General features: G+C 36.2%; 2 protein-coding genes across 5 annotated transcripts in view; one reads left to right on the forward strand and one right to left on the reverse strand.

The window, feature by feature from the left end:
- Window positions 1-8588, reverse strand: part of LOC117325024 (cancer-related regulator of actin dynamics homolog) — a 30785-nt gene extending 22197 nt beyond the window's left edge. Inside the window, exons 1-6 of one of the 2 annotated variants that reach the window (XM_033880918.1) lie at window positions 8491-8588; window positions 7516-7678; window positions 6068-6237; window positions 2006-2187; window positions 1560-1645; window positions 1054-1105 (exon numbers count right to left, since the gene is read on the reverse strand). In XM_033880918.1, the coding sequence (XP_033736809.1) occupies window positions 1054-1105; window positions 1560-1645; window positions 2006-2187; window positions 6068-6237; window positions 7516-7659 (634 nt within the window). In that variant the 5' untranslated portion in view covers window positions 7660-7678; window positions 8491-8588. The remainder of the gene's footprint in view (window positions 1-1053; window positions 1106-1559; window positions 1646-2005; window positions 2188-6067; window positions 6238-7515; window positions 7679-8490) is intronic. The other variant, XM_033880920.1, reaches the window with a different exon arrangement.
- Window positions 8589-8635: 47 nt separating this feature from the next.
- The window catches only part of LOC117325023 (protein FAM91A1-like), a 45782-nt gene continuing 39525 nt past the window's right edge, over window positions 8636-14892 (forward strand). For all 3 annotated transcript variants that reach the window (XR_004532114.1, XR_004532115.1, XM_033880917.1), the window contains exons 1-6: window positions 8636-8857; window positions 10157-10241; window positions 11336-11545; window positions 11925-11992; window positions 12269-12385; window positions 14442-14532. Coding sequence is in view for 1 of the 3 variants with exons in the window: in XM_033880917.1 (XP_033736808.1) it covers window positions 8786-8857; window positions 10157-10241; window positions 11336-11545; window positions 11925-11992; window positions 12269-12385; window positions 14442-14532 (643 nt within the window). In the remaining 2 variants the exon portion in view is untranslated. The remainder of the gene's footprint in view (window positions 8858-10156; window positions 10242-11335; window positions 11546-11924; window positions 11993-12268; window positions 12386-14441; window positions 14533-14892) is intronic.

Below are 14892 nucleotides of genomic sequence, written 5' to 3' on the forward strand. Positions count from 1 at the left end.
TTATTCTGGGGAAAAACAGGTAGAGATAGCAAATATAAACATGTTCTGAAACAAATGTTAATTATCCTAGGGAAAAACAGGTAGAGAGAGCAAAAATAAACATGTTCTAAAACAAAGTGTTAATTATTTTAGCAGAAAAAAAAACAAGAAGAAAAAATGTGTTAATTCTTTTTGGAATAAAACCAGCTAAAACATTTAAGAAATATGTTTTAAACCAAAGTGATAAATAATCCTGGCAGAAAAAAAAATCTACAGCAAATAACATAGATGTGTGGGAGATGTAGCACCCTGGTATTGAGAAATATCATTTCTGAAAAAAAATCCTATAAGAATTACTGTAGTAGAAATAAAATAATTAATCTTTCATTTATAAATTTCTACTTTGACTTCTACGTATAGGAGACAATCAGTACTTGTGCCATCAATTATTAAATAATACCAGTAGGTAGACCTGTATTAGAAGGAACTGTTTCTGAATGTAGATAAACAATCATTAGCACACAATTTCTGGCCTTTATGAATATTCATGACTAATGTGGCCCAGATGGGTATACCTGTCTGCTCCATTGATTGCTCTTTGTGTGGTTTCAGGTGATGTCTATTATTCCTTTCTGATAATTAGCATAACAAGATTAACTCTCAGAAACATTAATACATCACAAAAGTATCTTAATATTTTCCTCCAATCAAAATTGATTATTATCATAATACAATCTGACTTTGTAAATCTGTCGGTATTTCTTAGATGATATAAGTGACATTCCAAGAAATGAAAACGAAGAAATTCTGCTGCAAATGAAATTTTTTAAAAGGACTTTTATTTACAATTCTAATTTACAAAAAAACTCCCCTGCCTACATCCCTGTATATCTTTATCTGATACGTCCTTAGAAATGATATTGGTAATATGTTAATATGGTAAGAAACCATGAAACTATATTTGTATAAAATGTATCATTAGTAAGATTAATGCAAATTTATTTATCCATACACCTAGCACATAATATTTAGTTACAGCTGGATATCTAAGACAAAACAATGTTACAATCCTACCTTCATCTTCCAAAAGGTTTTTTCTTTTTTCTTTTTCCTGTCTCCGTCTTTCCTGCAAAATAAATACTGTTGATTAAATCTGTCGACAAGTTTTGCTACAACTATCTCCATAGGACATAGGACAAGCTGTACACAACACAGGACAAGCTGTACACAACACATGGCAAGCTGTACACAGCACAGGACAAGCTGTACACAACACAGGACAAGCTGTACACAACAAATCACAAGCTGTACACAACATAGGGCAAGCTGTACACAACATAGGACAAGTTGTACATAACACAGGACAAGCTGTACACAACATAGGACAAGCTGTACACAACATAGGACAAGCTGCACACAACACAGGACAAGCTGTACACAACATAGGACAAGCTGTACACAACACAGGACAAGCTGTACACAACATAGGACAAGCTGTCCACAACATAGGACAAGATGTACACAACATAGGACAAGATGTACAAAACAAAGGACAAGCTGTACACAACAAGTATAATTACCTCTTCTTGTCTTCTCTTTTCTTCCTCTCTTTGTTTTCTCAGTCTTTCTTTCTCTTCCTCAAAAACGTTTTGTCTGCGTAGCCGATCTAATATATAAGCACAAGAATTCTCTTTATGAGCATTTCATTTGTATCTTCATGTAATAAAATTACACCACATTGAGGAAGGATTTTTGATAAAGTCTGCTAATATAGCTGAGTAAAGTCATATATGTGGTAATATATTTTTGACATTATTTGATATGAAAAAGCTTCAATATATAAATACCAGAAATCAAAACACTGAAAAAAATGTGGCAGTAAATGAAAGCTTTACCCATTCAATATAATGTTTATGTTTCTTTTCTGAATCTGCCATTGCATAAATAGGACATTGATAGAACTGGACACCACTTGAACCAGGAATTACAAGGTTTTATATGTGAACATCTGTTCTGAGATATTGACCTTCTCTCTCCCTTTCGAGCTCCAGTTCCTCGTCCCTACTTTCATTACGACTGGGTATATTGCACAGAAGAACCTCAATCTCAGCAAACGACACACCACTTCCTGGTACCGCTCGTGACTTAATGAACAATTCCCACTTCTTCCTGGAGAAAAACTTGCCATGGACTGTTTGTACCATCCACCTGAAATTAATATCACATAAATTATGTTACAGGACGGAACCAAATTGTTACTAGGTAGAACATGATGATAGAGGATGAGATAATAGGCTATACGGTTGACATGTTTATTTGAACTGTCCTTCAGACAAGACGACGTCACATTAAACAATTGGCTATGTTGTCAGAGTTACATCAACGTCTATAGTTCAATGATATCAGTAACACAATATTCTTTACAGGTATATATTAAACAGAAAATTTTCTCTGAGATTTTATTGCTTTCTTTTAAAATGTTCTACCTTCAATCAATGTACATGTAACATCAGTGTCTGTGATGTTACTACAATGTCCTACAAAGCTTCTCTGTCTGTGATGTTACTACAATGCCCTACCTAGCTTATCCGTCTATGATGTTACTACAATGTCCTACCTAACTTCAATGTCTGTGATGTTACTACAATGTCCTACCTAGCTTCTCTGTGATATTACTACAATGTCCTACCTAGCTTATCTGTGATGTTACTACAATGTCCTACCTAACTTCTCTGTCTGTGATGTAACTACAATGTCCTACCTAGCTTATATGTCTGTGATGTTACTACAATGTCCTACCTAGCTTCTCTGTCTGTGATGTTACTACAATGTCCTACCTAACTTCTCTGTCTGTGATGTTACTACAATGTCCTACCTAGCTTCTCTGTGATGTTACTACAATGTCCTACCTAGCTTCTCTGTCTGTGATATTACTACAATGTCCTACCTAACTTCTCTGTCTGTGATGTTACTACAATGTCCTACCTAGCTTCTCTGTCACTGTTGTTACTACAATGTCCTACCTAGCTTCTCTGCCTGTGATGTTACTATAATGTCCTACCTAACTTCTCTGTCTGTGATGTAACTACAATGTCCTACCTAGCTTATATGTCTGTGATGTTACTACAATGTCCTACCTAGCTTCTCTGTCTGTGATGTTACTACAATGTCCTACCTAACTTCTCTGTCTGTGATGTTACTACAATGTCCTACCTAGCTTCTCTGTCTGTGATGTTACTATAATGTCCTACCTAACTTCTCTGTCTGTGATGTAACTACAATGTCCTACCTAGCTTATATGTCTGTGATGTTACTACAATGTCCTACCTAGCTTCTCTGTCTGTGATGTTACTACAATGTCCTACCTAACTTCTCTGTCTGTGATGTTACTACAATGTCCTACCTAGCTTCTCTGTCTGTGATGTTACTACAATGTCCTACCTAGCTTCTCTGTCTGTGATATTACTACAATGTCCTACCTAACTTCTCTGTCTGTGATGTTACTACAATGTCCTACCTAGCTTCTCTGTCACTGTTGTTACTACAATGTCCTACCTAGCTTCTCTGTCTGTGATATTACTACAATGTCCTACCTAACTTCTCTGTCTGTGATGTTACTACAATGTCCTACCTAGCTTCTCTGTCTGTGATGTTACTACAATGTCCTACCTAACTTCTCTGTCTGTGATGTTACTATAATGCCCTACCTAGCTTCTATGTCTGTGATGTTACTACAATGTCCTACCTAGCTGCTCTGTCTGTGATGTTACTACAATGTCCTACCTAGCTTCTCTGTCTGTGATGTTACTACAATGTCCTACCTAGCTGCTCTGTCCGTGTTGTTACTACAATGTCCTACATAGCTTCTCTGTATGTGATGTTACTACAATGTCCTACCTAACTTCTCTGTCTGTGATGTTACTACAATGTCCTACATAGCTTCAATGTCTGTGATGTTACTACAATGTCCTACCTAGCTTCTATGTCTGTGATGTTACTATAATGCCCTACCTTACTTCTCTGTCTGTGATGTGACTACAATGTCCTACCTAGCTTCTCTGTGATGTGACTACAATATCCTACCTAGTTTATCTGTGATGTTACTATAATATCCTACCTAACTTCTCTGTCGGTGATGTTACTACAATGTCCTACCTAGTTTATCTGTGATGTTACTATAATGTCCTACCTAACTTCTCTGTCTGTGATGTTACTACAATGTCCTACCTAGTTTATCTGTGATGTTACTATAATGTCCTACCTAACTTCTCTGTCTGTGATGTTACTACAATGTCCTACCTAGCTTCTCTGTCTGTGATGTTACCATAATGTCCTACCTAGCTTCTCTGTCTGTGATGTTACTACAATGTCCTACCTAACTTCTCTGTCTGTGATGTTACTACAATGTCCTACCTAACTTCTCTGTCCATGTTGTTACTACAATGTCCTACCTAACTTCTCTGTCCGTCAATGAGATAATATGAAATCATGATGAACACATTCATTTTATACAATTGCACGATTTAATGTATTGGGACGAAACTGCATCTGAGGTATACTTCATGTATTGATAAGCGAATTTTTATTAAGCGTATGAAAAAGTGTAATTGTTGCAATTAAATATACACCAATATTATGTATTGCTACATGTATGCATATGTATGGAAGAAAATAAAAAATTTCCAAAACAAAAAACTTCTCTGTCCGTGTTGTTACTACAATGTCCTACCTAGCTTCTCTGTTTGTGATGTTACTACAATGTCCTACCTTACTTCTCTGTCTGTGATGTGTACTACAATGTCCTACCTAGCTTCTCTGTCTGTGATGTTACTACAATGTCCTACCTTACTTCTCTGTCTGTGATGTGTACTACAATGTCCTACCTAGCTTCTCTGTCTGTGATGTTACTACAATGACCTACCTAGCTTCTATGTCTGTGATGTTACTACAATGTCCTACCTAACTTCTATGTCTGTGATGTTACTACAATGTCCTACCTAGCTGCTCTGTCTGTGATGTTACTACAATGTCCTACCTAACTTCTCTGTCTGTGATGTTGCTACAATGTCCTACCTAGCTTATATGTGATGTTACTACAATGTCCTACCTAACTTTTCTGTCTGTGATGTTACCATAATGTCCTACCTAGCTTCTCTGTCTGTGATGTTACTACAATGTCCTACCTAGCTTCTCTGTCTGTGATGTAACTACAATGTCCTACCTAGCTTCTCTGTCTGTGATGTTACTACAATGTCCTACCTAACTTCTATGTCTGTGATGTTGCTACAATGTCCTACCTAGCTTATCTGTGATGTTACTACAATGTCCTACCTAACTTCTCTGTCTGTGATGTTACTACAATATCCTACCTAGCTTCTCTGTCTGTGATGTTACTACAATGTCCTACCTAGCTTCTCTGTGATGTTACTACAATGTCCTACCTAACTTCTATGTCTGTGATGTTACTACAATGTCCTACATAGCTTCTCTGTCTGTGACGTTACTACAATGTCCTACCTAGCTTCTCTGTCTGTGATGTTACTACAATGTCCTACCTAACTTCTATGTCTGTGATGTTACTACAATGTCCTACCTAGCTTCTATGTCTGTGATGTTACTATAATGTCCTTACCTAACTTCTCTGTCTGTGATGTTACCATAGTGTCCTACCTTACTTCTCTGTCTGTGATGTTACTACAATGTCCTACAAAGCTTCTCTGTCTGTGATGTTACTACAATGTCCTACCTAACTTCTCTGTCTGTGATGTTACTACAATGTCCTACCTAACTTCTCTGTCTGTGATGTTACTACAATGTCCTACCTAGCTTATCTGTGATGTTACTATAATGTCCTACCTAACTTCTCTGTCTGTGATGTTACTACAATGTCCTGCCTAGCTTCTATGTCTGTGATGTTACTACAATGTCCTACATAGCGTCATTGTCTGTGATGTTACTACAATGTCCTGCCTAGCTTCTATGTCTGTGATGTTACTACAATGTCCTGCCTAGCTTCCTTCATTGTGTTGTTACTAGAATGTGGACTCAACTTAGCTTCTCTGTCTGTGATGTCACTACAATGTCCTACCTGGCTTCTTCCTGTGATATTGTGTCCTTTTGCTGACGATCAATCATAGAGAATTCCCAGCGAAAGTCCTGTATAAGGTAATATCGACGATCCATTTCCTGTAGCAGATTAAATAGCTCTGATGGCTGGCAGTGATCACCAACACAGGCATACTTGATGGATTCCACCACCTGAAAAGGAAAAGGGGTTTGAACTCATAATTCAAGACATATTAGATATATCACACACTGCACTAAACTATAATCTGAAATCTAGACTGGTCATCAGTCCCTAATTACTGAATCTAGACTGGTCATCAGTCCCTAATTACTGAATCTAGACTGATCATCAGTCCCTAACTGAATCTAGACTGGTCATTAGTCCCTAATTACTGAATCTAGACTGGTCATCAGTCCCTAATTACTGAATCTAGACTGGTCATCAGTCCCTAACTGAATCTAGACTGGTCATCAGTCCCTAATTACTGAATCCAGACTGGTTATCAGTCCCTAAATGAATCTAGACTGGTCATCAGTCCCTAATTACTGAATCTAGACTGGTCATAAGTTCCTTACTGAATCTAGACTGGTCATCAGTCCCTTACAGAATCTAGACTGGTCATCAGTCCCTTACAGAATCTAGACTGGTCATCAGTCCCTTACAGAATCTAGACTGGTCATCAGTCCCTAATTACTGAATCTAGACTGATCATCAGTCCCTAACTGAATCTAGACTGGTCATCAGTCCCTAATTACTGAATCTAGACTGGTCATCAGTCCCTAATTACTGAATCTAGACTGGTCATCAGTCCCTTACAGAATCTAGACTGGTCATCAGTCCCTTACAGAATCTAGACTGGTCATCAGTCCCTAATTACTGAATCAAGTCTGGTCATAAGTCTCTAACTGAATCTGGACTGGTCATCAGTCCCTAACTGAATCTAGACTGGTCATCAGTCCCTAATTACTGAATCAAGTCTGGTCATCAGTCCCTAACTGAGTTTAATAGATTATCCCCTGTATTTTGTAATTTAGTAATCAGATATTTTCCTACAGACTATTAATGAATAGCCCAATAATTTGATTTTATTTGATAATGTTATCTTAAATATCGATTAATTAAGGTATTACTAATATATTCAAACACATTATAAAGCAATAGAGTATATTTGTGTTCAATATTTTGTCTAACAGGAAAGTAAAGTAAACCAATGGACATTTTGTAGATGTGTGAAATAGAAAATAACTTCCAGCTTTGATTGTTCAATCTAGATCTGCCCTTTAATTAACTTTAATCCTGCCATATGCACAATTTCATAAGCACACCATAAAGTAACATACAAACATTCAAATTACATTTTATGCAAGTTTTCATTTCCAACCAGAAGATGTTAAAAGTTGCTTAAACTCCACATGTTTTTTTTCTTCAACAAAGTAACAATATTTTAACAGTTAGTATGGACACATTACTTGTGGCAGACTGATTCCTCCGACTCTCAAGTCTCCGTGGAGCGCCTGTATCTGTATGGAATTTAACTCCCCTTTACACGAGGCATCATACTGTTTAAACACATGTTGAAGAACCTGGTCTGGGCTGGTGGTTAGTTCTCCCATATCCAGTTCAGTTGTCTACCTTTACAAAGGCAAATATTATGCATTAAATAATGATCAGTGAAATTCTGTGGTATGAACACTTATATTTCAGTAGAATTTTCTTCAGTGTTTATGAAAAGAATATGAATGCTTGCACTCAAAAATGCAAATCATTCTGCATTCTCCTTGTAAGTAATTAAATTTTTTTTTTTTTGGAAATTAAGACCAGTTTTCATATATAGTGTTCTTGTGTATATTTAGAAAGTAGTTACTTATATTGAATAGTACATGTTAAATTATGACGTCATAGGCATGCATTTGTAAATGCTGAATTGTTATGCATCAGTTACACGTTTTCAAAATCAATATGTAATTCATTAATATGTGTCGTAATTATATTGCTTGTGTTGTGTCCTCCGCCATCTTGTCATTCATCTAATTATATATAACAAATTGTGACTTGTTTACTCTGCATAAAATCTTGAAGCTATGCTATTGTTATTGGCATCAGACAGGGCTTGACACTAATGAACTTTAACCTTAACAGATCACCTTAACAGATCGCCAGGCTGCCAGGTTTTGAAATGAGGCAGCTCGGGCTGCCAAAGGTGATGCCCCTCTTGGGGGATTAGGGGGGCATTGTCCCGGTATTACCTGTATTCTAACCGTACAGTAGTGTACTACTTCAGTACTGTACAGTACTGTATGTAGGAGGCCTACAATGTACAGTAGACTGTAGAAATTGCAAGTTTTTCTCAAAATGTGGCTGCATATATTCGATTCCGTGTGTCATTCACGAACAGTTATTGTTTATATGACTATCTACGCTTTTCTTATTTGAGACATACTCACATTTATCAAAATGTATCGTCAATCTCGAATCTCTTTCAATCATAGAACGACAACATTCACTTTCATTCGGCGGCCATTTATAAACAAATCGATTCCAACCCAATTTTGTGTTCACAAATTTGATTGGTCGAATTTGTAGTGACTTAGCCAATAGGATAGGGTTTTGTATGACTCATTTCCTCATCATCCAACATGGCAGACTGCAACGAAGGGGTGTTCTGGAAAATAAGCAACAAATAATGAATGATGTATTTTTGAAAGTTCAGGTTTTTGAAAGTGCAATTATTCATTCATCATGAATCCCGACATCGAAGCAAACATACGGAAAAACTTGCCATGGTTAAAGCTACCCCCAAACGTTCGCCAGGTATGCAGTTTGATGGATGCAAAAATCATAATTTTTAATGTCATATTATATGATCATGGGACTTCATGGAAGTGGTATTCAATGACGTTCCATAAAAGATTTGCATAATAAATAAGTTATTCTGTCACTCGTTATTCAGATGTACACAAACACACATATCAATCGAAAATCGGCCATCTACTGTCACTATACCAGTTGCAACACAGTAGAGCCACAGGGGCTTGTCTAGTCTTATATTAAAGAATACCCAGAAATACCTATATACTTAATGTATAGCCTAGGTATTTCTGTCTTTTTTTAAAATATAAGACTAGACATGCCCCTGTGGTAGAGCCAAATATTTTATCCAATTTTTATCCTAGCTAAAAATATAAATTACATAGAAAATCATGCATCTTTCTTTTCACTCATCTCTGGCATATTTCCTTCAAATTGTTGAAGTTGGCCAGTATCATATATACCTAGACACAGACGAAACATTCAATGAAGAGCTACTTAGTACTAAGCTCTTTCCAGGGATGAAGAACCTTTCGTAAAACAAAAGACTCAAGAAACCGAAACTCGATCCCCACAGTACCGCAGGATGAGAGGAGTCTTGATTACAATTTTCAAAATAATTAGCAATATGTTCGATGGAAGAGTCACCTCAAAGTTATTCACTTTTGATTCTAGTGAAATAACTTGCAGAACTAAGACAGTTCAATAATTGAGATATGGACTATCCATATAGAGGCATATTGATTTTTTGCCTGCGTCCTTTATTTATCATATATCAAAGCTCTTTTACATTCAGAGTTGTAAGAATTTCCGCGGTGGCCGAGTGGTTAAGGTGTCCCGACGCCTTATCACTATCCCTCCACCTCTGGGTTGCAAGTTCGAAACCTGCATGGGGCAGTGGCCAGGTACTGACCGTAGGTCGGTGGTTTTTCTCCGGGTACTCCGGCTTTCCTCCACCTTCAAAACCTGGTACATCCTTAAATTACCCTGGCTGTTAATAGGACGTTAAACAAAGGCAAACCAAAACAAGAATAGATGTGTACACTTTACATGTAGATATACCATACGGCAGAGCCAATATGCAAGGTTACAAAGAAATTGAAATATAATAAAAATACTTCAATGTCATGAAATAATGACACTGTTATATTACATTAATTAAGCTATATAAACTGCTTTGATCATTGAAGCAGTTTTCACTTTGATGTATTTTGAAAGGAAGAAGACATTATTCTATTAATGTGTTGGATTTCCCTGGCATTAATATTTTAACTACATGTGTATATAATGCTTCTGTTGTAGGTTTTGGGTAATTCCCAAAAAGAATATGAAAAGGCTGTTGGTCAATTTAGTGTAAAGAATCAGCTGCGATATAAAGGAAATTTAGGTATGTATTTATTAAAGATTGGAGACATCAGACGAGGTACTGAAATATAGTATATCAAAATATGTTGGCTGAGAATAGAAATGTCAAAAATGGTAAATATATATATATATATATATATATAAAACTTATGATTGAATTTTAATTTTAATCTAAGACCCGTATCTTTTCTGTTAGCCTCATTCACAGCTGCAGTAATAAAATGGTTCAGAGGTTGAGATATAGGTTCCCCAAAAAACAAAAGTTGTTTATCATGTTTATCTTACTGGAGTTAGCTAATTTTCTAACAATAGCTAAATAAAAATAATAAGCAACCATAACTTGCTGGGGAATATGTTTATGCCATAACTTTTATCCTTCAAATGTACTGAGTTTAAATTCTCTCAACCTAGCAACTAAATTCTGTGAGCTGCATCACTAAGATAAAGTTCACACTGAAGAAAGTTTATTATCTTTTTAAGATGAACAACTAATGTCCGTTATAATATATTCCTAAATAAGGTAATTTAAGAAGAATGAAATATTGGTATGGCAATTATTACATTTGTGTGTCCTACCAATAGAATACTTGTTAGTTATCACTGTACAAATTAAAAGATGACATGTACACCTCAAGGCCAAATGTCACAGCTGAATATTGGATTAATCACATGCTTGTAAAATAATTAAAGTAGTCCTTGGCCAAAGGCCAGAGGTTGACCAATCAGAAATGTTGGAGGCCAGAGACGACCAATCAGAGGCATTGAAAGTAGTTACACACTGAGGTGTAAATCAAAAACAGTAATATACTACACTGTTGCAAAGTTTATCACATGGGGTATTAGTTTTGAGACATGCATAGTTATGGAATAAACTTTATTTTAAACACCCAATATTAAGGATTTGAGTTTATGCTTGAATTAACTATAATCAATACATTGTATATATATATATAAACACCACATCCATAAACATTAAACAATGATATAAAAAAGAATCTTTATTGAATATGGATCGAGGCAGGGACAGATGATATTTTTCCAAAATCATTATTGTTATAAGTTTGAAATAAGACAAATACAATTTTATTGAGCTAGACATATGACTTGTTTACACAGTGAAGACAGTACGTAAGGATGAGAAGCGTTACTATGAGGAGATGATGCGCTATAGTCAGGAGCACTTGATGCTCTACCCATACCACCTGTCAGATGTAGTGGTCAAGGGACTGCGCGTTACACCATTCACCTACTACGTCAACATGATGTCCACCATCATGACACAGGAGAAGAGCTATGACTCGCTTCCAAATTTTACTGCTGCTGATTGTAAGTTTATCTGTTCTAATGTTTGATTACGCATTTTATAAATTACTTATACAGTTGTATGTTATAAAATCCTTTTCTACTCTCGTGTGAATGGTGCTTTTTTACTTCATTAAAAATGGTTAAATAGACAAATATAATTCTAAAGCTCTACAATAGTCCTGTCATGAGGATGGTGCTATTATTCTAAAGGTCTACAATAGTCCTGTCATGAGGATGGTGCTATTATTCTAAAGCTCTACAATAGTCCTGTCATGAGGATGGTGCTATTTTCCTGATGGAGAAGTATACATGTATAAGCCAAGTTATTATATTTTTTTAAGTTTGATTCACTATATATGTATCTGTATTAGCAATGTGATGATATTAATCTATGATTCAGGTCTTCGTCTGCTTGGAATCGGTCGTAATCAGTACATTGATCTTATGAACCAGTGTAGGTCTTCTAAGGTGGGTTTCACCATTATTTCTCTTCCTATCCTATAATTTCATCCTTCCATTCACAAACACAAATAGTACTTATTAACTATGAAATGTGTTCTGATACTTTTCATGTATAATTATAAACAACAACAGTACTCTATGTATCTTTAAATATGCTAATTACATTGTGTATATAATTTGAATAAGTGATGAGGTAAACACTTGTCAATAATTAGTTTTAACAATTTTGAAAAGCTAATTAATGTTAAAAATGTTTGAAATATATAAATATTGATTTTATAGAAGTTTTTCCGGAGGAAAAATCCAAAAGAACTATTGCCAGCACAGCCAGTTGATACAGCTTTGATGGAACATTGGTGGCGTGTCAGTGTAGGCTATGTCACAGAGGATGACGTCAGGGTAGGTATATCAAGGGGGGGGGGGGGGGGGGGGGGAGGGGATGATATGTCAGGGTAGGTATGTCTGAAAACAAAGGGATAGGGGAAAATTACTTCAGCCTAGTATTGCAAGGGTGACATGCGAATTTGTGCTGCAGTCTAGTTATTAGATCTGTATTTGAAAGAAAAAATACCTGCAATCTCATTTTATATAGTGCATGATACAGGCCAATAAACCTCTTAGTCGTCAAACTTCATGATACAGGCCAATAAACCTCTTAGTTGTCAAACTTTATGATACAGGCCAATAAACCTCTTGGTCATCAAACTTCAGGATACAGGCCAATAAACCTCTTGGTCGTCAAACTTCATGATACAGGCCAATAAACCTCTTGGTCGTCAAACTTCATGATACAGGCCAATAAACCTCTTGGTCGTGAAACTTCAGGATACAGGCCAATAAACCTCCTAGTCATCAAACTTCATGATACAGGCCAATGATACAGGCCAATGATACAGGCCAATAAACCTCCTAGTCGTCAAACTTCAGGATACAGGCCAATAAACCTCCTAGTCGTCAAACTTCATGATACAGGCCAATGATACAGGCCAATAAACGTCTTAGTCGTCAAACTTCATGATACAGGCCAATAAACCTCCTAGTCGTCAAACTTCAGGATACAGGCCAATAAACCTCCTAGTCGTCAAACTTCATGATACAGGCCAATAAACCTCTTAGTTGTCAAACTTCATGATACAGGCCAATAAACCTCCTAGTCATCAAACTTCATGATACAGGCCAATGATACAGGCCAATAAACGTCTTAGTCGTCAAACTTCATGATACAGGCCAATAAACCTCCTAGTCGTCAAACTTCAGGATACAGGCCAATAAACCTCCTAGTCGTCAAACTTCATGATACAGGCCAATGATACAGGCCAATAAACGTCTTAGTCGTCAAACTTCATGATACAGGCCAATAAACGTCTTAGTCGTCAAACTTCATGATACAGGCCAATAAACCTCCTAGTCGTCAAACTTCATGATACAGGCCAATAAACCTCCTAGTCGTCAAACTTCATGATACAGGCCAATAAACCTCTTAGTTGTCAAACTTCATGATACAGGCCAATAAACCTCCTAGTCGTCAAACTTAATGTATTGTTTCCCCTTGGTCCCTAGTTGTGCCAATTTGATTTTGATTTTGCTCAGAAAAACAAAATGGCCAAAAGGCGGCCATCCTGGATTTAGATAATTGAAGTTTGTTATAAATATTTTTAAAACGTCATGTGTAGGTTCCACTTTTTCTTGTTATCAAATTATTAAGAGGAAAAGAAGAAAGCAGGGGAAAATAGATAGATCAGTCTGACATTGAACCAATAAAGATCATTCAATGATAATAAAATTGGCCCCAAGATCCCTCAGGGATTTCTTGTTAATGATACACTACATGTACATATTGACATATATCTAACATTTGAACAATATGAATTTCTTTTATAAGTATCTTTTGTGTGAGGTTGTAATACTAAATGATAAAATTGTGTTATTATTGTTTATTTATTAGTTCACCGGTTACGAGTAACGTTAACCGTGAGCTAATGCTGTGCGCCCGGCGTCAGCGTTGGCATCCCACCCCACTTTAAAGTTTTTGGGATCAGTTTTTGGAAAGTTCCCAAGTCCAAAAGTATACACCTCACACCCTTCTAATTGGGTTTATACATTCATTAGAGGTCTAGGATGGATGTTATGACAAAATCATGCAGAAAATTTGCGATTTTTTCTCTTTTTACCATTTTGTACACCTAACTTTTTTAGCACCAAAATCCACTTTCAAGATTTTGGGGGTAAGTTTTAGAAAGCTTGTAAGTCCACACCCTTCTTATTTGGTTCATACATCCATTTGAGGTCTAGGAGCGATATTATGTGACGTACAATTTCAAAATGACATGCTTATACATACATAAAAAATGAATGCGTAGTGTGATTGCTGCCGCCAGTGACCTATCACAATCATTGATTGCACTTGTATTATTAATGAACTTGCTACCTATTAATATTTTGTTGATGTTTTCAGATGTGTTCAACCATAGAAAGGCAATTGATAGACAGTATAATAGACTCTGGTATTGTTGTAGCTGGAGAAAATGACAACAAACTTGTTCATGGTAAGTTAGTCCTGACAGTATTATAGACTAGTCTCTGGTGTGGTTGTAGCTGGAGAAAATGACAACAAACTTGTTCATGGTAAGTTAGTCCTGACAGTATAATAGACTCTGGTATTGTTGTAGCTGGAGAAAATGACTACAAACTTGTTCATGGTAAGTTAGTCCTGAGAGTATTATAGACTAGTCTCTGGTGTGGTTGTAGCTGGAGAAAATGACTACAAACTTGTTCATGGTAAGGTTGGTCCTGAGAGTCTGTTTGACATATTAGAGTCTAGAGAGTGATGAACACAGTGCATGTATAAATAAGCTGAAGTCTTTTTAATATAAAAGTTAAAGTTCACATCATTATGAAACATACTA

The sequence above is a fragment of the Pecten maximus genome, chromosome 4 (genome assembly GCF_902652985.1).
Source record: "Pecten maximus chromosome 4, xPecMax1.1, whole genome shotgun sequence".
Classification (NCBI taxonomy): domain Eukaryota; kingdom Metazoa; phylum Mollusca; class Bivalvia; order Pectinida; family Pectinidae; genus Pecten; species Pecten maximus.